The 25482-nt window shown below is 42.7% G+C and overlaps 3 protein-coding genes, 1 non-coding gene and 2 pseudogenes across 7 annotated transcripts; 4 read left to right on the top strand and 2 right to left on the bottom strand.

The window, feature by feature from the left end:
• The first annotated feature begins 9761 nt into the window (after positions 1–9761).
• On the top strand, positions 9762–11188 carry LOC133918135 (cytochrome c1 1, heme protein, mitochondrial-like; annotated as a pseudogene).
• Positions 11189–11806: 618 nt separating this feature from the next.
• On the bottom strand, positions 11807–17442 carry LOC133920073 (protein PHOSPHATE STARVATION RESPONSE 2-like). 3 transcript variants are annotated; one of them, XM_062364719.1, is made up of 7 exons: positions 16585–17442; positions 13748–14473; positions 13343–13544; positions 13113–13189; positions 12990–13029; positions 12768–12825; positions 11807–12583 (listed from the first exon to the last, which is right to left on the bottom strand). In XM_062364719.1, the coding sequence occupies exons 2-7, from the start codon at positions 14363–14365 to the stop codon at positions 12250–12252; spliced, it is 1329 nt and encodes a 442-aa protein (XP_062220703.1). In that variant the 5' UTR covers positions 14366–14473; positions 16585–17442; the 3' UTR covers positions 11807–12249. The 3 variants fall into 3 exon arrangements, with proteins under 3 accessions (XP_062220703.1, XP_062220704.1, XP_062220705.1); XM_062364720.1 differs by lacking the exon at positions 16585–17442 and having other exon boundaries at positions 13748–15308; XM_062364721.1 differs by lacking the exon at positions 12768–12825 and having other exon boundaries at positions 12514–12583; positions 16585–17441.
• On the bottom strand, positions 15303–20247 carry LOC133920074 (uncharacterized; annotated as a pseudogene).
• Positions 20248–20694: 447 nt separating this feature from the next.
• Positions 20695–23445, top strand: LOC133920077 (large ribosomal subunit protein uL14). Of its 2 annotated transcripts, XM_062364724.1 has the most exons (5): positions 20695–20845; positions 21803–22087; positions 22906–22947; positions 23146–23235; positions 23307–23445. In XM_062364724.1, exons 1-4 carry the CDS (start codon positions 20833–20835, stop codon positions 23226–23228), a joined length of 423 nt encoding a protein of 140 aa, XP_062220708.1. In that variant the 5' UTR covers positions 20695–20832; the 3' UTR covers positions 23229–23235; positions 23307–23445. The 2 variants fall into 2 exon arrangements, with proteins under 2 accessions (XP_062220708.1, XP_062220707.1); XM_062364723.1 differs by having other exon boundaries at positions 23146–23445.
• On the top strand, positions 22392–22526 carry LOC133920223 (small nucleolar RNA snoR137). Its single transcript, XR_009910040.1, has one exon. It is a non-coding gene; the product is annotated as a small nucleolar RNA snoR137 (small nucleolar RNA).
• Positions 23446–23822: 377 nt separating the features above from the next.
• LOC133920076 (uncharacterized) lies at positions 23823–25460 on the top strand. Its single transcript, XM_062364722.1, has 2 exons — positions 23823–24646; positions 24753–25460. The coding sequence occupies exons 1-2, from the start codon at positions 23934–23936 to the stop codon at positions 25198–25200; spliced, it is 1161 nt and encodes a 386-aa protein (XP_062220706.1). The 5' UTR covers positions 23823–23933; the 3' UTR covers positions 25201–25460.
• Positions 25461–25482: the final 22 nt, after the last annotated feature.

Raw genomic sequence — 25482 nt, forward strand, 5'->3', positions numbered from 1 at the left:
TGACGCGACGTCGCTGGTGGCCTGGGGGCGACGAGACGTGTTGCTCACAGTATCGATCAGGGCGCGGTGGACGATTTCATGATGCCTGCATGCACGGTACTGACGGGCTGACGGCAGGTCGGCAGCTGAGAGGTGAATACTCTACTCTACTACTCCTACCAGAGGTGCACTGCCCTGTCTTGGGACGCAAGCCCAACGCCCGCCCCATACACTCGTGACCAACCGGGAGTCCTGCGTCCCGCTGCAAAAGCTTCATCTTCGTGACGCGCTAGGTCGCTACACCTAGGCACCGTAGGCTAGGCTGCAGTGACACAGAGCCGTCGCAGCGTCTGTCGAGCACATTGAAGTGGGTGGCAGCCGGCCGGCGCAGAGCCGCGGAGCGGCCTGCAGCCTGCTGCTTCTCTCTCTCTCTCTGGGCGCCCGGCTACTGTTGGTTCGGCAAACTCGGCGCGCGGATTCTGTCGAACACACTGAAGTGGGTTGCGCCGCGGAGCGGGCTGCTTCTTCTTCATCTCTCTCTCTGTGGGCGCCCGGCTACTGTTGGTGCGGCGAACTCGGCGCGCGGTGGACTAGTACATGCCAGCAGTGGACGAGTGAACGAGCAACACCTCAGTCTGCGCTCTGCATGCAGCGAGCACGGCAAGTCGACAACGCAGGCCCCCCTGTGTATTTGGCTTGGACTTTTTTTCTCTCCCCTTTCTCAAACCAGTTTTTGCAGCCTTGGACTATAGAAGCGCGGGAACAGTACCTGTAACGTGGTGTACTTGTTTGGAAGGCACCAGTTGCATGTTGCGCGAACGGGCTCGGAGCCCTCCGCACGGATGCTCCCACGTACTGTACGGCCGCTGATACGTGAGACTCAAATCCGTATATCAATAAATATACAGTAGCTATATAATACGTCAGAAGATCCTGTCCAACCCTCCTGACTCATGCACTTCTTTGTGCTCATCATTGTGAATCGATAAACTGCCATCTGCATATCTTTCACCGTTTGATTTTTCTTTTTCCTCATTAGTGTTAAATTCCGTTCGTATTCTACTGAGATTTATGGACATTTTGCCAGTAGTTTTGAAACTTCATTAACAAATTATAGAAACTTCTGTCGGCAACCTCTGGAACTTATGGAACTTTTATCGGTTTTCTTTGGAACTTATTAATCTAGTTACATTAAGTTTGGTCCTTTGGAACAGATTCAATAAATTACGAAAATATTTATGTATGCTTTGGAACTTTTGTTATTAACCTTTGTAACTTATTCAGCTAATTACATGAACTTTGATTTGTAACTTTTGTTATTAGCGTTTGTAACTTATTCAGCTAATTACATAATATTTGGTCTGTAACCTCTAGAACTTATTCAATCAATTACATATTCTTATTCGACAACACTTGCAACTTTTGTTAGTACCCTTTGGAACTTAGTTAGCTGATCCCAAGAACTTTGGTCCATAACCTTTAGAACTTATTCAATCAGTTATGGGATTTTTTTTTTGTAACCTTTGGAACTTATTCAACGTGAACTTTTGTTAGAAACCCTGGAACTTAGCTTTTGATAGTAACCCCTGGAATTTATCGGATTATTTTGTCCGCAACCTTTCAAAATCTAACTAGCTATTGAAACTTATCTATCCTTTGCAACTTGCTCAATCAATTACGGAACAATCATAACATATGAAATTATGATATAACTTAGAGATGAACTAGAAACAATGCACGAAATTGACGTGCTTCATTTGTTTTTGCTACCTATTGTGTGACCCTGTAGGAATATAGGAAGCACATATTACAAATAAAAGGTTCCATGCAATTACAGGTTTCATATACTTAAAGAGATGTGAGATATTATATATATTTTAGTTTTTTTTTATTTGAGGTGAAGCAGTTCACTATGGAGAAAACATTGATTAAGATGGGTTTCGTTTCCAATATATATTAGAAAGCGAATGAGATATATCTCATGCCTAAGCAGGAAAACACTTATAATGCATACTCTTGAGCACATTAAAATGACAAAATGTATCTGAGACCCTGACCCATGTTTAACTTTTTTATACATGTGATACTTATGTCAGACTCATGTTTTATGCACTCAATGCAAGATCAAAAGGAGAAGGAGATTGATGGAACTTGATTCCCATTCATGAAGTGGAAGTAATCGTCGTGCTCTTTTTTCTTTTCTCCCCTCTTCTTCATTTCTATTATCTTTTTATGAACTACTTTAGGGTCTCTAAATTTTTCTCCACCATTGGCGTCGTTTGGTCATCGATAGCGACCTCACCTGAAGAGCTCTATTATATGACGCTAGCTTCTAAAGAATTAGACAGCCCTATGTCATCTCTGAGTCCCATCGGACGACGACCAACCAAATGATGATGTGCACCGCTATTTGATTCTCAAATAGAAAACCTAGATCAAATTATAATTAGGTAAATTCTTCTATTTATCTGATTACATGGTGGCTTCTAGGGTTATTGGCGAGTCTTGGAGTGCACGTTTGTTAATCTACTTTGTTCAATTATTATAAAGGTAACTTTAGTTATTCTAAAACCATTCTTAATTAACTAAAGGTTAATATTATACTTAAGCTAGGTTATTAAATGGGCTAAACTACGATTTTAGCTTAGACCATGGTCACTGATTTAATCTACACTCACATCTATTTATCGGCTAGCTAAAAAGCTAAATCCAATCTCAGAGTTAAAGTACTATGACACGAATAAAGTTGAATGTGTAATTAAAAGAGCTCATAATATTAAATGATTGGATGGAAAGATAGATCATGATTTTAGAGGAATATCGACGGAAGAATTGTCAAAAACGAAGTTAGGATGGAAAAGATATGGCTCTGGAAAGTTTTGTCAAAAGGGATAATCATGAAAAAGAAAAAGAGTATATATTTTTTGGAATTGGTCCATAGCACTGTGGGCCGAAAAGAAATACGTGTGTGTGGTGTATGTTGATATGTAGCTGTGGACTAGTGAGAACACTATACTATAGGCATGGTCTACAGATTGTGGGTCGAGGGGAAAGGCTTGGGAGCGGTTCTTTATGAACCAAGGCTAGTGGGCTAGTCTGCTAGTAGGGTTCACGCGTCGGATAAAGGTGGAAGAAGAGATAAGGCCAATGGCCTTTTGGTCTGTGGGAGAGAGCGTGAGGCTCAGAGAGTGAGAGAGAGAATGTGTGTGTGTGTGTGTGTGAGAGAGAGAGAGAGAGAGAGAGAGAGAGCCGAAGGGGGCGATCGGGGATGTGGAGGCTAGTCGGGGATTGGAGGTGGTGGAGGCTAGTGGCGACTCACCGACGGGGAGTCACGACCGATTAGGGCCTAGCTCGGTGGCACAAAGGGTGGCCACGAAGGAGAAACAGGAGCAGAGGAAGAGGGCCGAAGAGAGCGAAGAGAGAATCCAGGGAGGAAGAAATCGACCGAGGGAAGAGGCTTCCCGACGGCGATGGCCTCGATCTAGCGGCTGGCGGTGTGGGTCGCTACGTAGGGGAAAGGAGGCGGTGACAATGGCCTAGGGCCAAATATGAGTGGCCAGATACAACAGTCAGTTCCCTTAGCGGCGGGGCTCGTCGACGGTGGCCCAAGGTAGAGCGCGTTGAATCCGTTTTGGCAGTCCAATCACCGATTAGTGTTCGCCTGTCAGATCTAGACTGAAGGGGCACCGCTAACACTGGGCGGATGAGCAGGCGCCGCGACAACAAGGTCGAGCTGCCATCTTCGCCAGTCAAAGGCTACCGCGCCAATGGAAAGCCACTGTGACGCTGGATTGGGCCGACAAGCCAAGGGAGGGGGTGTGGTTGTCGGCCGAGGGTCGATCGGCTAGATAGGTCCAACCATCTTCGGGTCGGGCTGCTGGGCAAGTACGAGCGCGTCCACGCTGGCAGATTTAGGGCCAATGCTTGGAGCGGCCCAGTCACCTTGGAGGGCTGGTCGAGGGCCACCGTCATTGGCATCGGTCGGAGGCAGCTGCGCTACCAGGCTTGAGAGCAACGCAGATGTGGGGACACAAAGATCCCAAAGAGCGTTGGTGGTAGGGGGAGAGCGTTGTCGAGCAGCCTTGAGGCAGCCGGCTTAGAGAGCCGCTGCCTATCATCGGCTGATGGCTGGGCACCGATGACCTCGTCGGGTGGCTCGAGGTGGACGACGGCTATGGATGACGATGACCTTGGAACGGTGACTTCGACATCAGCCTCTATGGCGCCAGTCTTCGTGCCGTGCGTGTACGTGTGTCTGCACGTGTGGAGGCCTGTGAGTCGACGGGTTGCCGCCAACGGCTAGGGTTTTGCATGCTGCCAACGAGCACTGGTGGGTGTGCTCGTGTTTTTTCCCCTTTCCCCTGGCAGATCGGACGATCGAGACTTGGTGGATCCTCAATCTGAGGGCTTTGAATACTGTAGCTTACGTGACCCAATCAGGTGTGAGAGAACCGGATGCGGTTTAGATATATAGAGATATAATGCAATAGGGATGCAAGTAGGTATCTAATGGGTAATTTTGAGTTACAATTTAGTTTATTTTTTTCTTAACTAAATTAGGTGGGAGTGAATCTATAGTTCATTATTTTTAAATTTAAGGTAAATTCAATGATTAAAAAATACAACACTTATATCCTAAAATACAAAACTAAAAAGAGAGGAAAAAAGAACCAAGAATGTACCATACGTGAGCGGGTGAGCTTATGTTGGTGGGCTGACCAAGTAAGCACAACCGAGCAAAGCTTAGAGCGTGGGGAAAAGGCGCGCGGCGAATAAAAATGGCTGCACGCGCGCGCGGCATCGATCGATCGCCTCTCGCCTTCGCGTGCGTATCCCCTCGCCTGCTCATCCTGTAGCTAGCCGTGGCCCGTGGCGCATGATTTTTTTAAATAATAGTATTTTAATAGAAAATTGTAAAAATAATATCCGTTTTGAAACTATTTTTACTTCTATATTTTTTATTTTGTAAATTTACAAATATATATAGCCATTTTGAAAAATTGACAAATCTGTACTTCTATCGTTTGTCCAACAGGCGACAATGGTTGGACGGATAACAAGAGTATAGTTGTGTAAATTTTGAAAAGGAAAAAGTCCAAATTACTACCCACAGGTTTGGCCTAAGTCCAGAAAACCCACTAAAGAAAAGAAAGGTTTACTTAACCCCCTGTCATTGCTAAATCAGATCAAAGTTCACCTTTAACCCATATGTAAAACCAAATTTGCTGACATGGACCATTGATAGTCCGATTTTGCTGACTCGGATTGACACGTCGGCACTTGTACATGAAAAATGTATGGTTCGGTCCATAAAACCTCTTGCAACTCATGGATTTCTCTCGACTCCAACTGAAAAGTAGGCTGTGGCGGCGGGTGAGAAGTAGGGTTTAGCGGCGGTGGCGGTTGAGAACAGCGACGACAGGTGAGAACTAGGGTTTAGGGGCTGCCATGGAGGAGGTGAGTTCGTGGTCTAGTCCAGGTCCATCCGCGAGCGGCTGGACGCGGCGGCATCCACCAGTGCTGTACTAGGACACTTTGTGTGTGAACGATGCTGAAATGGAAGCACTGAAGGCTGAAGTGAGCAAGAAGGGAAAGGGGAAGCTGTTTAAGGCAATATTACATGTAATGGCCGTTGTGATCAGTATTGTAGTTGTAGATTTAGTTGCAGGTTTAGTGTAGTCCATTCACAATGTACTCAAGTGCCTGAATGCGCTCTATGTGCCAAAGTAATGAAGTATCGATGAAGAATTATCCTTTTCAGAATAATTTTCAGTCTGAATGTTAGTTACATGTATCAATGGTAGTATTTTCAGTGAGTAGAAATATGGTTGTATGCATAGAATTAAGCTAACATTGCAATTTTTAGTGAACAATAAGATGATATGCATATAATTAGGCTGACATTGCAATTGAGTGAAAATAAGGTGATATTAAATGGAGGTAGCATGTACTAACATAAAGTGGCATATAACCTGACATTAACCAGAGTTAAAATAAGCTAACATAAGTGCATACATAGGAGGTAGCTTAACTATCTGACACAGCCTGATATAAGTTAATACATAACTGACATAAGCCCAATTTTATATATATTTCTTCATTACATGATAGCATCATGGACTGGAACAAAAACTTGGTGGAATTGGTGAATTTCAATCACTTGCGTAGCTGTTTTCTTTGCCTTGATAACAACTTTTAGCCTTGGTGACTGTCTTGGCTTAGTTACTGTTTTCTTTCCCTTGGATGCAGTAGAGATTAAGATGCCTTGGGATGCCATGTCGCCAACATCAACTGGTATTTGTGAAGTCCTTCTAGACTGTCTTGGCTTCTTCAGTGGCCTGCTGCATTCTAGAACCTGCATTGTTTAGTTATGGTCAATTTACAACATATGAAAGTAACCAAAATGCATATGTACTACTTGCTTGCCTCTTTTCCCTTCTCCATTATGTTCCTCAAGTTATCTCTTGGTCAGTTCATTGGACATGTCCTAATATTGTGTGGAATATTTTGCACCTACTACATCTCCCTTTGGTGCCTATCTTGGACAACTTTGTGGCCTTTCTTGTCTCACATGGTTCCCTTCTTCTCTCCTTCCTAGGCCTGTCTAGCATCTTCACATAAGCTGGAGGATGTGGCCTAGGGTGATCTGTAGATTGCCATTGCTCCATCCCATTCATGGGTAGCATGCAGTGATCATATATCTTGTTGTACTGCTCTACTGAATAGCAATCTGCTATGTACTCTTTTGGTGGCTTGAAGCTGACATATAGTGTAGTTACAGCATGTAGGCAAGGGATATCAGACAATTACCAATACCTGCAGGAGCATGTCCTCTTCTCCATGTCAACTGTGTATCTCGCTTCCTTGTCTCTAACCTTAGCCATCCTTGCCATTGCAAATTGCAGAATAGTGTCCAACTTGATCAATATATGTGTTCAGCATCTTCAGAATATTTGGGCATATTCTTCTTGTCCAGTTGCCTGATTTGCTTCTATTCTATTGTATCCTAATATAAACCTTAGTCCTGATTCCCTCAATCATAGAAATGATTGGATGAGCTCTAACATCAATTATCCAATTATTAAAACTCTCACACATGTTGTCGACACTGTCACAGTATGAACCTTATATTTAAGTAGGCTATGCTCCAATGTTTTGGTTCTGTATTCATCGTGTCATTTGCACTTACAGGAGTTAGCTGTGTTAGCTTTGCTCTACAAAAGTTGAAGAGTGGCACAATGGAGGCCTCGTCACACTTCCATAAAGGCTTCTGAAATACTTGATCTCTATATTTGTTCCTCCAATTGGTATAAATGTGCCTTGTACATATTCTATGCTTAATATTTGGGAAAAGATCCTTAACTGCATTTATAAGACCCTGCATCATGCACTTAAAGCACAGTTAGGGCACAGTAAGCACATTAAGCAATTTTTGGGCATACTAAGAACATAAGCACATAATCTACAATGTAGGTTAACTATGTTACCTTTTGTTGGTCAGATATAAGAACCCATCCATCTCAACCTATAGGAATATACAAGTCTTTCTGAAGAAGACCTAAGAACCAGTCCCAACTTGCTTATGTTTCTTTCTCTACTACTGCCCATGCTATGGGGTAAATTTGATTGTTTGGGTCCCTTCCTAGTGCACAGATGAGCTCACCATTGGTGGCACCCTTGAAGAAACACCCATCTTATCCAATAACTTTCTTGCAAGCAATTTTGAAACCTTTTCTACAGGCATCAAAACAAACATATATCTCTTTGAAAGATTGGCAGCTATACTCAGGATCCAAGCACATTGCTATTGTGCTCCCAGGATTGCTTCTAAGAATCTATACATAATACTCAAAGATCTTTTAGTACTCACCTTTGGAAGACTCATATATCCTTCTCATAACTATACCCTTTGCTCTCTTAATCTTGGAAATAGACACATCGACATTCATCTCAAGTAGCATTGTGTCCTTGATATTTAGAAGCTTCCAAGAGGGTACTTGGACCCTTGATGCATTAACTGTTGTTATTGCTACATTAGATGGATTGTTCTTCAAATTCTTTGCATAGTCCCTAAATTGCTTTGCTTCTTCATCATCTTCAGAAGTGTCTTCATCACCTTGGACATAATCATTATCTGCTGATTCACTATCACCTTCTTCATCGGTACCATTCCCTTCTGCACTTTCCTCATCAGAACTGCTATTGCCTACATGTTCTGTGCTATTCACTGAAGAACCATAAAATGCCCTCACATACTGAAAATTCTTTGCAGATTGATCCTTACTTAGACTACTCACAATTACTAGCTTCTTGTTCGGCTCAATCCTTATCACACCAGACGGTTCACCACCTGCATTTGCAAACTTGTATATCTTGACATAAACTTCTGCTACTCCACCCTCTGTGATATAATCGGACATGTACCTACAACTTTGATCATATATCAACCTCCTTAAACCATTACTCAGATCAACACTAGAGGACAACTAGTGAAAATCCACTTCATTTTCAGCAGTCAAACTAACATGATCACCAAGAAAACCTCTCAACTCTCGCAGTGATAGCTTATCCCTCTCTATGTGTGACAATTCAACACGACCACACACATAGTTCAATGAGTGGCCATCAAAATCAAATTTGCCTCCAAAGTGAAATCTCACAGGCAGTACCTTCAAAGGGTCCATATCCTCTATCCACAATGAACAAAAACCAATAGTAGAAAACAACAAAGGTAAACCCTAAATACCAGCACGAAAACTCTGAACTTTATACTAGTCCCCATCGCAACAACAAAGTATCGACTAATTTGGGATGAAATTAATAGCGAAAACATGACACAATACAAGGCGGCATCATAAAGCACAAACTTTCATACGACAAAATTGAAATTAAACCTAAACATACCAAAAAAATCCCCAATTTCGTGCGACTGTGGCTACCTACCAATTTTGAATCATGAATCAAAGCTATTACCCCCAAACTTCTATGAACCCAATCAATTTGAACCATATATATATGAGAAAAACCCTAGCCATCAAGATAGATGAAATCCGCCAACTTTGCATTGCACAAGGGTTAGAGAAACACACATGCTCTTCTTCATTCTTGCCAATCAACGTGTTCGCTCCGCGATCATCCGTCAGCTTGATCTGCACTGGCAAAACTAGGGAGACACGGGGAAGGCGACGAACAATTCGTCGAATCGGAGAAATGCAGGAGTCGCATGGGGGTTTTGTGGACCGAACCATACATCTGCCACGTATGCGTGCCGATGTATCAATGCGAGTCAGTAAAACCGGACTGCCAACGGTCCATGTCAGCAAATCTGGTCTTATAGATGGGTTAAAGGTGAACTTTGATATGGTTTAGCAATTATAGGGGATTAAGTAAAATTTTCTTTTCTTTAGGGATTTTTTGGACTCAGACCAAACTTGGGTAGAAATTTGGACTTTTTCCTCTTGAAAATGACACATATATTTGCAATTTTCCAAAATAAAAAATATAGAAATAAAAAAAATCGCCCACATCAGCCAATCCAGAATCCAATGCAGGCCACATCCTATAGCCCTTCTTCTCCGCAGAGAGCATCGGCATTGGGCCTCGGGCCATTCGGGCCGTGCTAGGATGGCCCGAGGTGTTGTTCGTGCCGGGTCGGGCTGGCCCGAGTCACCTCCAGCTAGGTCTAGGCCCGGCCCAAAGGCACGACAGGCCTCATCGGGCCGGGTTGGCACGGGCCCGGTACCATTTTGAACACATAAGATTTCTTGGTCGCTATTGAGCCCATGTCTATTTGCCAGCTGTTGGATGGTGTAACCACTGGGCTCGAGGATAGTAGAGTGGAGTATTGTATCTTTGACTAATATAAATGCTATTGTACTGTAAACCATCACGAATTTATCAACTGGTTCTTTCAATATCACCATTTTAACAAGGGTTGGACCATATCCACACACATGTGAGCTTGAACATTGAGGTGACAGGGGTTGGACCATCATGTTTGCACACATACTATCACCATGTCTGCACACATATGATCACCATTATGTATCGGTCTATTTTTGTGCCGGGTCGGCTCAAACACATCCCATATTTCGTGCTGAGCCGAGCCGCCCATCGTGCCTCATATCAAGGCCCGGTCCGGCCCGTGAATCGGACTGGGCCGACTCGTGAATCAGATCCGGATCAGCCCGGCTCATCTATACTCATGCCGGATCGTACTTAGACTGGACCGGATCGTGCCGTGCTTGGACCGGCCAAAAAACACGGCCCAAAGTCCCAGCTTTAGCTGCGGCGAGGGGCCATGCGAGTAAGCTCCTGCAACTGAAGGGGACGACGGGAACCCAGCTCTCCGCCATGGCTGTGGGGGCGTCGGCCGGCTTCCTGGGCACCGTGGGCCGTGGCCGCAGGATGGGTAAGCGCACGCGCACCGACTAGTCGTTTGCGACACTTTCCACTTTCCGGCCGTTTCCTCAAATTCCCGCGTGAGTTTCGAGCAGGGCGCGGGGAGGTCAGAAGGTGTTGATGCAGCACGACTGTGCAGCGTGCCACTCCATGCTCCCGTACGCCGCGGGCCTCAGCGAGGCGGCGGCAGGAGGCCAGGTGGAAGCCAAGCCGGCCGAGATCGTTGTCGTTGCCGAGGAAGCGCAGCCGGCGACGGCGAGGCCACTCCGCGGCGGCGCCTACCCGCCGGACCTCACCCTCATCACAAAAGTAAGCTGGTAACACCACGCCTCGATTTCGAAACGAGTAAAAATCCGTTGGTGAAACAAGCTTGCCCTATTTATTTATGTAAATTAGATGCTGGAGGGGCTTCGCCACAACAGCCTGTACAGCGCCGAGGAGCTGAAGATGAGGATGACGTTGCCTACCCCTGTCTGGCTGCAGTTTCTTCAGCCATACATCAGGACTCCGACTCCCCAACCAGCCTGAATGCCGGATCAGACCAACACCAGTGACGACATGCTCTGCTGCAGTTCGCCTGTTTCTCTTGGAAACTGTCAGTCATGTATGGAAATCACATTGGACCTGTGCTGGATCCTCTAGTAGAATTGAGGTAAATCTGTACTGGATAGCATGGCTGTATAGTCCGTGTCGTGTTAGCTCACCGTGATCAACTAGGACAATACAATCAAGCGAGAAAGAAGGGGGGAAGTGTCTAGAATGTAAACTGGTCAACAATGAATTGACTCTGACATTGATTAATTATAAACTGCAGTCTGATACTGTTTACAACATAACCGCAACTGCCACAAGGGAAAGGGAAAAAAAACCATATCTTGCAAAGCGAAAATCTGTGTACCAAAAGGCAACTCACAGTAGCAAAGTATCTGGAAAAGTTTAACTCAGCAAGAAACCAGGCTGCGCTAACTCATCTGAATAAGATTAGGGTCTGCTTTTCTCACTTTCTGCAGCAATGAAGGGCTCTTTCCTAGAAAAAAAATGCTTTCTGCAGCCAGTGAGCTCACGTAAAGTCACTAGTTTAAAATATTTCTTGGACCGTTCATTTTATTAGTTCTGCTGAATTAGTTCCTACCGTCCGTTCTTCACATGCTTTATTGTCACCGAAAGAGAAAATCTACAATTCGTCATTGAATAACTACTGATTTTACAATCCGCCATCAAATAAATTCTGTTTACTTCTATACCATCGAATAAATATTTCAGTTACTTATATGCCATCGGATTCCGATACTGCGTTCCGCTATACTGTTTATGAACAGTACCTGAGAATAAAAAAAGTCACAAAAAATATGTCGATTTTTGTGCACGCTCTATAATTCATAATCAACCCATTTTAACTGTATTCACCTAAAAATACTGTGTAAAATTCAAACTAAAATTTCTCAAAATGAGCTACTTTTGTAATACTGTGCATTACAAAGAACTAATTTTTTCACCGCGGGAGATAATTTTAGAAATTATTACATCACATTAGAGGAATATTAGTAAATTTTCTCAGATTTTTTGTAAATTTTTATGAGGCTTAAAAATTGCAAGAAGTTATAAAAGTAGTATATTTTGAAGAATTTTAGTTTGAATTCTATACAATATTTTTAGGTGAATACAGTTAAAACGGGTTGATTATGAATTATAGAGCGTGCACAAAAATCGACATATTTTTTGTGACTTTTTTATTCACGGGTACTGTTCATACTGTTCATGAACAGTGCAACGGAGGGTAGTATCGGAAGCCGATGGCATATAAGTAAATGAAATATTTATTCGATGGTATAGAAGTAAACAGAATTTATTCGATGGTGAATTGTAGAATCAGTAGTTATTCGATGGCAAATTGTAGATTTTCTCCACCGAAACCGGCTGGGATCGATCTTGAAAACCTGGTAACACTCCAAGCTTTTTAAGGCTCTCACTCTGCTTCGCAATTATCATCTCAAGGCACTTGCTGTGTTCCTCAACTTGCAATTGCAGCTTTCTTTGGATCTGTAGAAAGGAAAACACAAGCACGAGTGTCTTTTCTTTTAGTGGATACAAAAAAAAAAAAGGTAGCATCTTGTTTTGAAAGAATATGCATGCCTCAAATTGCTCATGAAGTTGTTTCTGCAAGCCAATCTGAGTCCTTAATCCTTCAACATTCCTCAAGCCTCTGCAGTATGTATAGAATTAAGAATCCAAACTGATTAAAAAAACCACATTCACTGTAAATTGGTGCACGTAACAAATGGAAAATAAATTTGGACATATAATAGGTTCATGAAGTAGGCCAAGATATGGTCCATGTAAGTATGTAACAGTAGAAAAGACTTGTAAATATCAAGTAATCATCTCACTTTAACTGTAGAAGGGAAACTTCATCCGTTTGGCTGCTTCTCTTTGCAGATGCACCAGCTAGAACAAAGGAATAATAAAAACAGGTATTTTTTTCAAAATTTATCTAATTTTCTCAAATAATATTTTTTCTGCAATATCCTTTTCACTACAATATGACAGGCATCATATATCATGCAATGATAGCATCAAACCAACATTACAATATAGATAGACAGACTGACCATCAGATGATTCAGGTCGATGTTGAACTGTACGATACTTCTGCAGAAGAATAACACATGGCTATAAGTAAAACTGATAAGAGTGCTATAGAAGCAATGGAAACTCAGAAGCACCATATAGACCTGTAGATGGCTTTTTACATGGTATATAGTTAACCCTTCGACCTTCATAACCTTCTGGACAGCTTTTGGAGTTGCTTCTGCAGGAACAAAGAAAAGGAAATGAAATTGTCTGGTGAAAAGAGCAAGACAACTGGCAAGTGGCAACATGACAGCACAATTGAGATTTGCACTTCAGTGAGGAAAGTATTATTAGCATAAAACAGATCTTAAGAAAAACATCAGGAACCTACTTTCACTTCCACCCAACATGTTAACAGCACCGACAAACTGCTCATGGAGCTCAGGTGTCCAGCGCATCCTTGACTTGGTCAGAGTGCTGTTTGAAGAAGGGATATTGTCAGTGCTCACTTCATCACAGTTGAAAGGAGGCATGCTGCTCTGTGTATGGCAATAAGAATTTTTTTGACGTGTTGCACTTCTTGCATCAACAGCCTACAAATGAGGAATAGTTATAACCACATTAAGCATTTGGCATGAGTCCTGCAGTATTATTTGCAAAATTTAAGTTCACTAATGAAGATCTTATCGTCATGTTGTTCTATAGGCAGTAAAGCCAAATGAAAACGTAAGAGAAGGGAGTTAATCCTGGAATAGTTAGGCCATAGCATGAGCAGAGTATTGTCAAAACCATATACCTTCAGCACAGATCCAGCAGATTCAAGAAACTGCATTGAAGTCCCAGATGAGAACCATTTAGTTTGCTTTGCAAGGTGGGTGTTAGGATCCATCGTAATGCTGTCTTGAATTTGTTGGCCAACAGTGGTCATATTTTGTTGATTAGAGGAATAAACACTTGTTGGATAATCAAATACTCCTTGGAGTGGTTCTTGGTTCCAACTTATGTTTTCAGATACTTTCGGAAAAATCATCCATGGAGAACTTGAATTACCCTTGAATGATGAGTATGTTGATGGCAATGGAGTATCAGGATCAGATTGTTCAGTAACATATGATCCAGAATAAAGCTTCCCATTAGGTGATTCATTGCAGGTACGAAAGTCTGAAGAGGTAAAGCTGGAAGCTAATGTACATGTTGACTGGAGGGCATCACTTGCAACCAAAGAGGACCCGAATGAGGTGATAGAACTACCAGGCAGATCTCTTTCAACATAAGATGGTTGACACTCTAGAAAACTAGGAAATGTCCCTTCCGAGACTGCTGGAACTAAAGTTATAGCTGATGAAAGACATGCAGGAATTCTTCCATTCTGAAGCTGGTTCATGGTTGATGTATGGCTGTATGCAGTACCCATAAGATGATCCACTTCAGTCTGTTAAAATGGAGCTTCAGTCACATCATCGGCCAAGTGCTGGGACCCATTTCATCAAACTTGAAAAAATCACTCGAAGAAATAATTTTCCTGGTATTGTTCAGATAATGAGCCATGAATGCCTGAATTAGTTTCCAAGGTCCTCCCTACTAGTGAGAATTTGCTAATAAAGAAATTTGTAAAGAAACAATAATTTGTTATTATAGACCCCAAAATAGCGAATTAGTAAGGTACTTAGAATGCAAATGTTACATGCATCTTAGTGAAGAGAAATAGTAGCTGAACACCAGAATCTCGCAGTTCACATATATGTTGCTCAAATGTGAAGCGCATAATGATAGCAACGATATATACATCTAGGGACTGCAAATCAACTCAAGATTGTAATAATGAAGTAATAAAGAACAAACCGTAAAGGATTGATACACGTGTAACATGAATTGCAGATTTAAACCATTTCTTAAACAGAAAAGAGAAAAAGAAAAGAAGTATTCAAGAACTGACTAGAGCAATTCCCACCTATTACAGAAGATTCTGAATAAAGACAATAAACACAATGAAGAATAGAAGCAAATCAAAGAACAAGGTACGAGTTCGTAGAGAGAAATCAGACAAAAGAAAGCTGGAATTGGCTTCTGCGTTGCCAAAAGAGTTATGCGTTGCTACTTACTTGTTTCTTCTGGTAATGCAATCAAAGAGAAGGTGCTAAACTTAAGATCAGCAGGAGCTACGTTCAATTATTTGTTCCTTTTGGGGGTATGGGGTGGGGACTATGGACTCTGAATCTGCTACATGTATCTCTTTTTTTTCTTCCAATCACCATACTATAGTCAAAATACTACTCTCAAACTGTAGTAACTCGAACATCATAATCTCTTAATTTTAAAATGGTGGACTATATTGAATCCCACGTCCCCCCCCCCCCCCCCCCTGTAATGGAAAATTTCAAACCTATCTGCTATTGCATGCACAAACCATCCCCAGATCTACATGTACTCCATTTTAAAAGCTTTACAAGTCTCAAGATAAACATATATGCTAGGTTGCTAGTACACCACTGGGACCTGTGGATTCAGAATTTCAGATATATTCTACTGATGCTGGCATGGTCCAACCATGTATGTTGTGAATCAAACTATTACGTTGGTTAATTAAGGACTTGTAATAATTTCCAACGTAATGATCTTTCTATTAGCAGTATGAGAACACTGCACAGTTACCACGTAATGATCTTTCTATTAGCAGTATGAGAACACTGCACAGTTACCTTGCCAAATCTTTTCTGTTTGGTGAGCCAACTGTGTGGATGAAGCATAGTCTATAATAAAATCCAACAATGAGCTTGCCATCTAGGTGTTTTTTTTTTGGCAGCTAGGTGCTTTGGAGTTGATAAACCCCACTTTGGCATGTACCAGAAGTTTTCATTGAAAAGCTGGCCTAACGCTGTCACTTTCTAAATTAAGTGTTCTCCTTTGCCTTTATCCATTACCATGCATCTTTTCATTTTAAAATGAAGGAACAGCAGGAATACAAAATTGGAAGTTCTTAGGAAGCTAATTATTTATGTTTTGGAATTCTGATCTGGTGCAGGTAGAATCTAGAAGAACTAAGGGCAAAAAATAACTGACAAAAAAGTCAACCACGTATTGTTTGGTTTGCAGAATGAATAGCAGTTATGTTAAGCATTTTTTATCAAAGAACAATATATAAACTCACACACAAAAAAAAACATCATATGACAAAATTATTATAGGTCAAATCGCAATTCTTCAATAAATCACCTCAAAGACTCAAATTTCATGTCAACCAAAACAAACAAAAAGAAGAATGAACACATGTGAACAAATCACCCAAAGTCAACATGGGATGAATCCAGAAAAATCTATCATAGCTTTTCATCTTCAAAACAGAAAGGATCAAGGACTTGTTAAATCTTCAGATTTATAAATCTATATGCAATAGCAGTCGATATGTCTTCTGGCTAAACTGTTCCCATCAGGCAAAAAGGAGAAAATATGTTGATTTTCTTCTGTTCAATGGTCGTCAATCACCATCAATATACAAGTGAATAGTCAGCACCGATGTGCATACTGCTAATCTTCAGCATAATCTTAGCTTTGGTTACAGCCACTATTGAACCATTAAATGAGGCTGTCGAATATGGAATGTGTAGAGGCATTGAATCCTTTCAGCAATCTCACCTAGAAGCATTTGAAGAACTGCAAGCCTTGAGAACTAAGGTACAAGAAGTAAGGCGAGATGGCAGACAAACAGATACTTGGCAGTACTGTTGGGGGAACAACTCTTATTCATCAAGCAAATACTATGCTCTTCCTTTTAGAGCAATTACACCACGCACACCGTTTACGTGGATTTGGAAATCTAAATGCTGCAAAAAACTCAAAGTCTTTGTGTGGCTTCTTTTTATGGACAGGCTGAATACAAGAAACATTCTAAAATGGAGAAATTACAAAATTGAAGGAAACAATTTCAACTGTGTGATGTGCAGACTTAAGGAAACCACCTATCATCTCTTTTCTGAGTGTCAGTTTAGCTACAGTTGCTCGAACTCCATAGGAGTAAATTGGGATCATTCAATTCAGTTCTTTGATATGATTCAGAAAGCAAAAGCTGAATTCCACAGCCCTTTCTTCATGGAAGTCTTCACAATAGCTGCTTGGGAAATTTGGAAACTAAGAAATGGCTTCATCTTCAACAACACAACACCTGCATTTGAACAATGGAGGAGATCGTTTGTAGATAATGTTCTTTTACACCTTAATAGAATGAATCCATCTATTAGTCTGGCGGTTGCTAACTGGATAGGCATCTTCATATAGTTTCTCCCTCAGCCTAGCCTTCTCGGCCTTCTTCTTTTTTTCTTTTCTTGTACAGTTGTTCTTTTCCTCTTTTTTATTATATATCTATATTTATTTACCACAGTAGGGGTTTCCCCTACTGTTTTCCCTAAAAAAAAACTAATCTGGAAGGAAGATAAGCTTTATTTGGAGAGTTTGGAGCATCTGAGTGCTTCTTTCATTTCAAATTTGAGCAAAGGAGTAGTTGCAACTATGAAATTACTTACAGTTATGATGCGGCTCTATTCCATCTCCTCTGCAGTTACACTTTCCAAAATTTAAAGAGTCAAAATCAAAAGATAACTGTCGTGCATACTCAAGAATGTCCTTTTCCTGTTGAAGTTCAAAGCCTTTGGTTGAAGATACATTGTTTTGATATAAGATACTAAGTACTAACAGTTTTGAGAAAACGGAAAGCTGTAGATACCAACATTAACAATTCATGTCCTCTTGCTAATATTATGGCTCATTACGCATTTTATTTCGAGATCTCCGAAAGGCTTGCTAATTTAAAAGAAGGTTTCTAGCAGCGGCAGCCAATTCGAAAGAAGGTTTCTACATTAGAACATATCAGAAGGCCCAGCGTCATAAATTCTGGATCAGCTGATCAGGTATGGCAAAACCTGACCAAAATTCATGTCAGGGATTCATCACGAAAGACATTGATATGATATATTAAAAACCGATTAAAAGGAACAGGCTACTCAAGAATTAAGATAAAAATTATGATATCAGAAAGTAATATTAGCAAATAAAGCTTGGGAACTAATTCACTGGCCCAAGCAACGTTTAAATCAAATATCACATGTACATCAAACTAGGCCAGTGGTAATATAACAATTAGTAGTTTCATCAAACAATTAGTTACATCAAACTAGGCCAGATTTGGTCTACATGGTAGTTTTCAGACATGGTAACAATTAGTAGTTTTCATCAAACAATTAGTTACATCAAACAATTAAGGACTGAGCATGGTAGTTTTCATCAAAGAACGGTTCTGTTTCAGTTTCATGTCAAATGTGAAAGCACAGTTCCAAAAACTGCATTGTAGATCTGATTTGGTCTACAAGTACTTATTACAGGTCCTCAGAGAGGAGTCTGACCATAGGCGCTCCCCAGATTTTAAAGAGGCACAGTGAGGATTCACAGAAGTCCCGTTGATAGTTGACATGATGACACTTGACAGCATTGACTGTTCAGGTGAACCTTGTTGAAATTATTTCTCAAGTTGTACAACTATCTACTTGGTTAAGAGGGGCTTGATCCCCTCATTTCAAAAAGTGCTCACGGAAACTAATGCTCCCAACAGACAGAATACTCGTCAAAACCATCAACAAGACATAAGATGAAAACAGGAAGAACCTCCAAATGAAGAAGCTTATCTTCGCATTTGTCCTGAGAAGTTCCCTGAAGCAAATGGTGCAGATCAGCGTACTGCTTGGATATAGGAATGAAACCAAAAGTATGTGGCATGAAGCCCTCTATCAATGGATTCCATTGCCTTGAAATTAAACACAGCAAGCATAGCTCCTATAAAGCAAATGCAAACATCTTAATTTCACAATGTCTACAATAAGTGTACTAACAGTGTCTATGAGCAAAGGCCAATCCATAAATAGATACCATGATTACAACAAGACCACTTTGACACGATCCTGTGGAACTTTTTAAGGGTTCAAACACTCTGATCCACTGCTCCTTGGGAGCACTAAAGATCAAACTAGCCCTGGGTATAATCCGAATCGTCCGTTCATCAAGCAAGTATAATAAACACTTTGCCCTCCATTGCTTCAAGAGGAGAAATTTATCAATCATTTGTGATTTCCTGTGTTGTAATAGTTTCAGGTGAGTTCAAATTGGAGCATGATGTGATGTAAAATAAAGGACACAAATATATAGAAGTTCAAGAGCTGATTTACTTTGGAACTGCTGGGGCGCACAGCATATCCTCTGCACCATCGAACCTGTTCTTTTTCATGCTGTTCAGAAGCGTGCCCAGTCCTCTCTCAGCCAAAGAAGTACAAGATGCTGAATCTAACCCTTTCAGAAGTTCTTTAACAAGAATCCATGAATGACCCATGAACATGGATTCAGCACACAGTTCATCAGAACTTGTGAGAAGTCCAAAATCACAGGCATTCTTGGTCCACATCAAACTCGACGAATTCATCTCCAATATTGACTTCACATACTCTTGGCAAGCCTTACATCAACCACTAGCACAAATACTATCAATATCCATCTCAACAACTGCTTCAAGGAGAGCACCGAAATTCTCCACACTCATTGTATTCGCTTTCAGAAAATGTCTTATCACCAACACTCTTGCCGTTGAAAGCGTCTCCAATAGCATGACAGCAAGACCCTGCACACAGGGTAGAACGTCAGTATCAGCAATTGCAAGAATCAACACATATACCAAACAGTTTTGGAAAAGTACCTTGGGGAACTCCGGACTTCTAGTGAGCTCAACGAGGGCTGCATCGAGCTCTCTTGCAGAATCCTCGTACTGGCCCGAGTCACGCAGGTCCTTGAAAACCTGAACACAATGCAGGCACAAATGAGCAATTCACAAGCTATGTCGTCTTGCACCAAGCATTATTTGGCACTACTTCATCTTACATACAACGCACAAATTGTGCAGGTGGCTAGTATGCGTGCATCAAAGGCGCACGAATTCTGAAGCCGTTAAACTACAATACGCCAGGGCATTGCGAAGACGGGAATCTAAACCCCCGAAGTACGCGAGCCACCTCTGGAGGCGGAAGAATAATGGCGACGAAGGGAAGGAGCCGAAACTAGCGCACGGAGCAGTTAAGCGAGAGGGATCGCCACTAACCTCCTCGAAGAAGAGCACCCACCGGAGGAATTTCTTGACTTCGTCGGAGCTCCAAGTGGCGGCGGCGCCGGAAGAGGTGCGACCGCCGGCGAGGACGAGGACGTCCACGAAGCCGCGCACCTCCTCCATGGCCACCGTCCCATTTTCCTAGCCCTTTTCTCACAATCCTGACTTCTGAAGGGACTAATGAGCAACAAATGCTGCACGCTCTGCTCCACTTTATATTCAGAACCCTATGTTTATGCCTTTTCGTTTTTCTTTCCTGCGCGTCGTTGGCTTTACACACTTTATATTCAGGACCCTATGTTTATAAGCATATTTGGTAGAGCTCTCATATCTAAATTATTGGGGAAAAAGAATTTTTAAAGAAAATAATTATATGACTAAAAGTAACCTTTTAAAGTAAATTTATAAAGAAAATAATTTTGTAAAAAAAATAAATTAAGATAAACTAGTATTTTCAACTTTTAACATTTAATTCATTTCATAAATTAACTCCTACAAAACTACTATAAACTAAAAATTACAAATTATTATTTAACACATCTCTTCTGATTATAGAAGCTCTACCAAATAAGACCTGTACTATCTTAGACTGCCTGAGGACCTGAAAAATGCGATTGGAAAATGTAAGGGGCAAATAGAATAATAACCGCAAAACCCTAAGACCCCGCCACTGTATAAACGAGCCAATCCACCCCCGCGCCGCCGCCGCTCTGCGCCACTTGCGTTTGCTCCTCTCCGCTTCCAAGATGTCGAAGCGAGGTAAATTTTGTTCTCCTTTTCCGATTTGATCCTCTTACATGCCTAGCTATTGTGCTGCTGTAGTGTCGTATGCTGGTTAGATTATGTGGTGTGGTGTTTCGATTTGGATGATCTCTGGCTGATTAGGAGATAGGATATGGTTAGCCGTTTTGATGCATCGTTCGTTGAGCTACGCTATTCGGATCCTTCTGACCTCGTCGCTACTTGGACGGGGATTCGTGACACTTTCTCAAATTCGTTTGGATGTTGATGCTTATGATCACGAGTTAGATCTGATGTGCGCGTGGAGCTTTCCCTTTAGTTGTTTGTTAGTTTAGGGTTGTTAAATCTGTATATTGCGTGCAGTTCTGGTGCGTCAGACGTATCGCAGTCTTCTTGGTAGTTAGATCCACTCTGAGGAGCTTGGGAATGGAGCACGTTTGTAATTTATGTTTTGATGATTTTTAGATGTTTGTGATGGTAGGTTCACTTAGCCTAACATGGTCTGCGTAATTGTTAAATGTCTATCCATGCTTGATAAATGCATACTGAGTAGTTAGCTGCTACTAAATCTTCCTATGACAAATATTCGAGTACCATTCTAGACCTGGTAGGAACTGTTCTGTTCTAATGTTGTATTTGTACAATCTTCTCTGAGTATATAAGATATTTCCCATGGTGTTTTCCTACTTGTCCGGCAAGTTGTTTTCTTAGATCTTAAGTGAAGCATGCAAGTAGTCGCATTTCTCAGTCCTCAGTCTAGGTGTTTGTAGATTTACTTGTTTGCATATACTCTGTTGACTTGATAATTAAATGAAAGCTTTCGTTTAATGAACTTCGAGAATAATGTTTAATTCATCACACAAGGTCTGTGTTTTAAGTTTGACTGTCATGGATCTCAGGCTGAGGTGCTTAGTTTATAAGGATGCTTTGTATCTTGTCTAAATGTGTTCTTGCTTGTGCTTTTTTCAACTGTAGGACGTGGAGGTTCTGCTGGTAACAAGTTCCGGATGTCGCTGGGTCTACCGGTGGCAGCCACTGTTAACTGTGCTGATAACACTGGAGCCAAGAACCTGTACATCATTTCTGTGAAGGGAATCAAAGGTCGCCTTAACAGGCTTCCTTCTGCCTGTGTTGGGGACATGGTTATGGCTACTGTGAAGAAGGGAAAGCCTGACCTCAGGAAGAAGGTAATGCCAGCTGTCATTGTGAGGCAGCGCAAGCCATGGCGCCGAAAGGATGGTGTCTACATGTACTTTGAAGGTACATTTTTATCATCACTGGGTGGCTCAACTATGTAATGATATAATCATTTGAGCAACTGCATGCATGTACAGTTATTATGTGTTGATGGGAGCACATTACTCTCGAATCTGAGCAAACTGCATGCTTGTATTCTGCTTTGATGTCACTTCTCAATTTTGATAAACCTGATGATCAACCTTATCATATTGTTTCCTGCAAAACTATACTCAGCACAACTTTATTCTGAGAAGTTATGATAAGATATTAGGAAGTTTGATATTCTCAGGTAGAATCTCAATGCACTGTGTCCATATCTGATAATGTTGTTTCTTTGCATAAAGAGTGACCTTCCAGTCTGGTCATTTGTCATAAGGAAGCATAGATGCAAATTTGGCCAGTATTAAACAGCATAGTGCATTCTTCTCTCGCGCAATGCTACCTGTCTCCTGGCACATGGTATTAGTATTTTTGACACAATATCCAGAGAGTTTGTTCCCATGCAAGTTTTGTCCAAACTTTACTAATGGTAAGGCTTCCACTTTCTGCGCACAGATAGTCCATTGCAGACACTAGACAATTAGTACAAGTTAGAAGATGCAGCTGGGCTGGGCTGTATACTAGTTATGGGCTTATGGCGTGATAATATAATTTGTTCTAATGTGCAGTTGCTTCGAATTATGTGTTCTTTCGTATGACATTTTTGCTTTTCTTTGCATGTATGTGAGGCGTCGACAACTTTTTGAATGTATCGGCTGCTCTGTAGTTCTTTTGTTTGTAAGATCACAATGACTGTTTTAGTTATGATTCATGTTCTACTGTTCTTTGTCATATTGCAGACAATGCCGGAGTGATTGTGAACCCAAAGGGAGAGATGAAAGGTATAATCCTGAAAATTTTGATGGTTTTGTACTTATTGCAACTAATCTGTAGTGGAAATAATTGAACATAATCCCAGAATATTAGCGAGCTGTTTATATTTATAGTTATGCTAATATAAGCTTTCTTGAGCTATTATTCTACAGTACTGTTTCATAGCTGGATGAACGATCAGAATAATATGTACTTCCATGGTGCAGGTTCTGCTATCACAGGACCTATCGGGAAGGAGTGTGCTGATCTGTGGCCCAGGATTGCTAGTGCTGCAAATGCTATTGTCTAATGGAAGCAGCCAGCTGAAGTTTAATAGCATTTCCTTGTGTTAAACTTTAAAAACTTTAAAGAGAGTACTTTAGCCTAGAGCTTTTGATGGCCCTAAAGAAGTTTCCTGGATGATGTTTATGCTGCTGGCATGTCGCAGAGTTTTGTCTGAACTTTGTTGCTTAGCCTGACATTTGGCAGAGTTAAATCTTTAAGTTAGGTTTTGATATTGTGCGCTATTTTTCTTATTGCCTTGCTTTGTGCGCTTAGCCTTCAGTGATCTGTGTTTTGCTCGTTACATATTGCCGTTGGATGATTTCGTCGAGCTGTGTGATGTCAACATTGCGTTTAACAGATCTGAATGTTAAAACCGAAAAGGAAAGTATCTGGATGTTAAATTTAAAAGCACTTTTCTCTAAATGAAATTAAAATAAAACACTTGTGATTGAATTCTGTGTATGGCATTCACGTTTCATAGTTTGTGGCCTGTAACCGGGCCAATTTCTGCCTACTGGGCCCCCAGACTGCATGTTCCCGTGCTACTGACTCTCGAATCTCTCCGCAGTGGCGTGCCGATTTGGGTCGCCACTATTACCCGCGATCCTAATTCGGATGGGCCAGATTGGATCGCGACTACTATCCGCGATCCAGATTTGGGTCTAGCCCATCCCAACCTCGCCTCAAACGAGGAGAGCGCTCTATCTCTCCGGCGGCGAAGTCATCAGACATGTGGACCTCACCACCTCCGCCGCTTCCCCTCCAACTCCGTCGACCGCCACCTCCTCCCTTCCTCATCCGCCGTCGTAGCCGGCTCAACCGCATCGCCGCCTCACAGGACCCCCTCACCGCCCTCTCCCGCCTCCTCTGGGGGCGCGCGCTGCCTCCGGCGCCCCTCGTCCTCGCCGTCCGCCACAGCTGGACCGCCGCGTGGCGACTCCTCATTCGCCAGCTCGCGCCTTCCGACCCCGCAACAGGCGCCTTCACCCGCACCCCGTCCCGCTTTCCCGCCGTCGTGGGGACGCCGAGCTCCCGCCTCCACCTCTACGTGGGCCTCCCCTGCCCCTGGGCCCACCGCGCCCTCCTCGTCCGCGCGCTCCTCGGCCTCGAGGACCGCCTCCCGGTCTCCATCGCTGTCCCTGGCGACGACGGCGCGTGGTCCTTCACGCCGGACAGCCCCGACGCGCTCTACGGCAAGCGCAAGCTCCGGGAGGTGTACGCCGTGCGGAGCGGCGGGTTCCAGGGCAGGGCCTCGGTGCCAGTGCTCTGGGACGCCGAGCGCCGCGAGGTGGTGTGCAACGAGAGCATCGAGATCGCCAAGTTCCTATGTGGCCTCGCGGAAGGCGCCGACGGCGGGCTCGACCTGTGGCCGCCAGAGCTTCGCCAGGACATCGACCGCTGGTACGGCGTCATCTACCCCAGCGTCAACAACGGCGTGTACAGGTACCTCCAAAAAAGTGGATTTTTCTGCAGCATTTCTTTGATCAAACGATCAATTGCAGCAACTGGATTCTTTGATCCCAACTGTGAAAACATTTCGATGACGCAGGTGCGGCTTTGCGCAGAGCCAGGAGGCGTACGACGCCGCGGCGGGCGAGCTGTTCGGCGCGCTGGACAGGCTCGAGGCCCACCTCGCCGGCTCGCGCTACCTGTGCGGGGACAGGCTTACGCTGGCCGACGTGTGCCTCTTCACGACGCTGATCCGGTTCGACGCCGTCTACAACCCGCTGTTCCGGTGCACCAGGCGGAAGCTGGCCGAGTACCCCAGCCTCCACGCCTACACGTGCGACATATACCAGATGCCCAAGGTCACCGAGACCTGCGACATGGAGGCCATCATGGCGGGATACTTCAAGACCCTCTTCCCCCTCAACCCCGGCGGGATCCAGCCCCTCGCACCGGCGAGCTGTGACCGTGAGACGCTCTTGAGGCCGCATGGCAGGGAGGCCTTGTCCTCTGCTGCTGGTAGGCCGATAGAAGCAGCTGGTGTTTCTTAATTCTGGTTATGAACAAAGCTTCTGAAGGACAGCAGAAAGAGTTTGGACAGGCTTTGCCTTTTGTAGTACCAAATACTGATGTTTCACAGGATCAAATCACATCAGTAGTTTGGGGGTGAAGAAGATAAACAGTTTGTCTTCACAAGGCCTAATATAAATCCTTCTTTGGATTTCATGTTTGTCTCAGGGTCCTCTTTGTAATGTGCGGGATGTAATCACCTGTTATCTAATATATATCCAATCCCGTTTCGCAAAAATCACATCAGTGGTAGCTGCCATTTG

The sequence above is a fragment of the Phragmites australis genome, chromosome 5 (genome assembly GCF_958298935.1).
Source record: "Phragmites australis chromosome 5, lpPhrAust1.1, whole genome shotgun sequence".
Classification (NCBI taxonomy): domain Eukaryota; kingdom Viridiplantae; phylum Streptophyta; class Magnoliopsida; order Poales; family Poaceae; genus Phragmites; species Phragmites australis.

Bases quoted from the DNA above. Each gene is read 5' to 3' on its own strand.
- LOC133920073 (XM_062364719.1), bottom strand. From the start codon at position 14,365: ATGGGTACTGCATACAGCCATACATCAACCATGAACCAGCTTCAGAAT. The intron at 13,190-13,342 runs GTAGGTTCCTGA...TTGTTCCTGCAG, and splicing joins CATGTTGGGTGGAAGTGAAA to AAGCAACTCCAAAAGCTGTC. The intron at 12,826-12,989 runs GTCAGTCTGTCT...CCTTTGTTCTAG, and splicing joins TCGACCTGAATCATCTGATG to CTGGTGCATCTGCAAAGAGA.
- LOC133920077 (XM_062364723.1), top strand. The intron at 22,088-22,905 runs GTACATTTTTAT...GTCATATTGCAG, and splicing joins TGTCTACATGTACTTTGAAG to ACAATGCCGGAGTGATTGTG. The intron at 22,948-23,145 runs GTATAATCCTGA...TCCATGGTGCAG, and splicing joins CCCAAAGGGAGAGATGAAAG to GTTCTGCTATCACAGGACCT.
- LOC133920076 (XM_062364722.1), top strand. From the start codon at position 23,934: ATGTGGACCTCACCACCTCCGCCGCTTCCCCTCCAACTCCGTCGACCG. The intron at 24,647-24,752 runs GTACCTCCAAAA...TCGATGACGCAG, and splicing joins GTCAACAACGGCGTGTACAG to GTGCGGCTTTGCGCAGAGCC.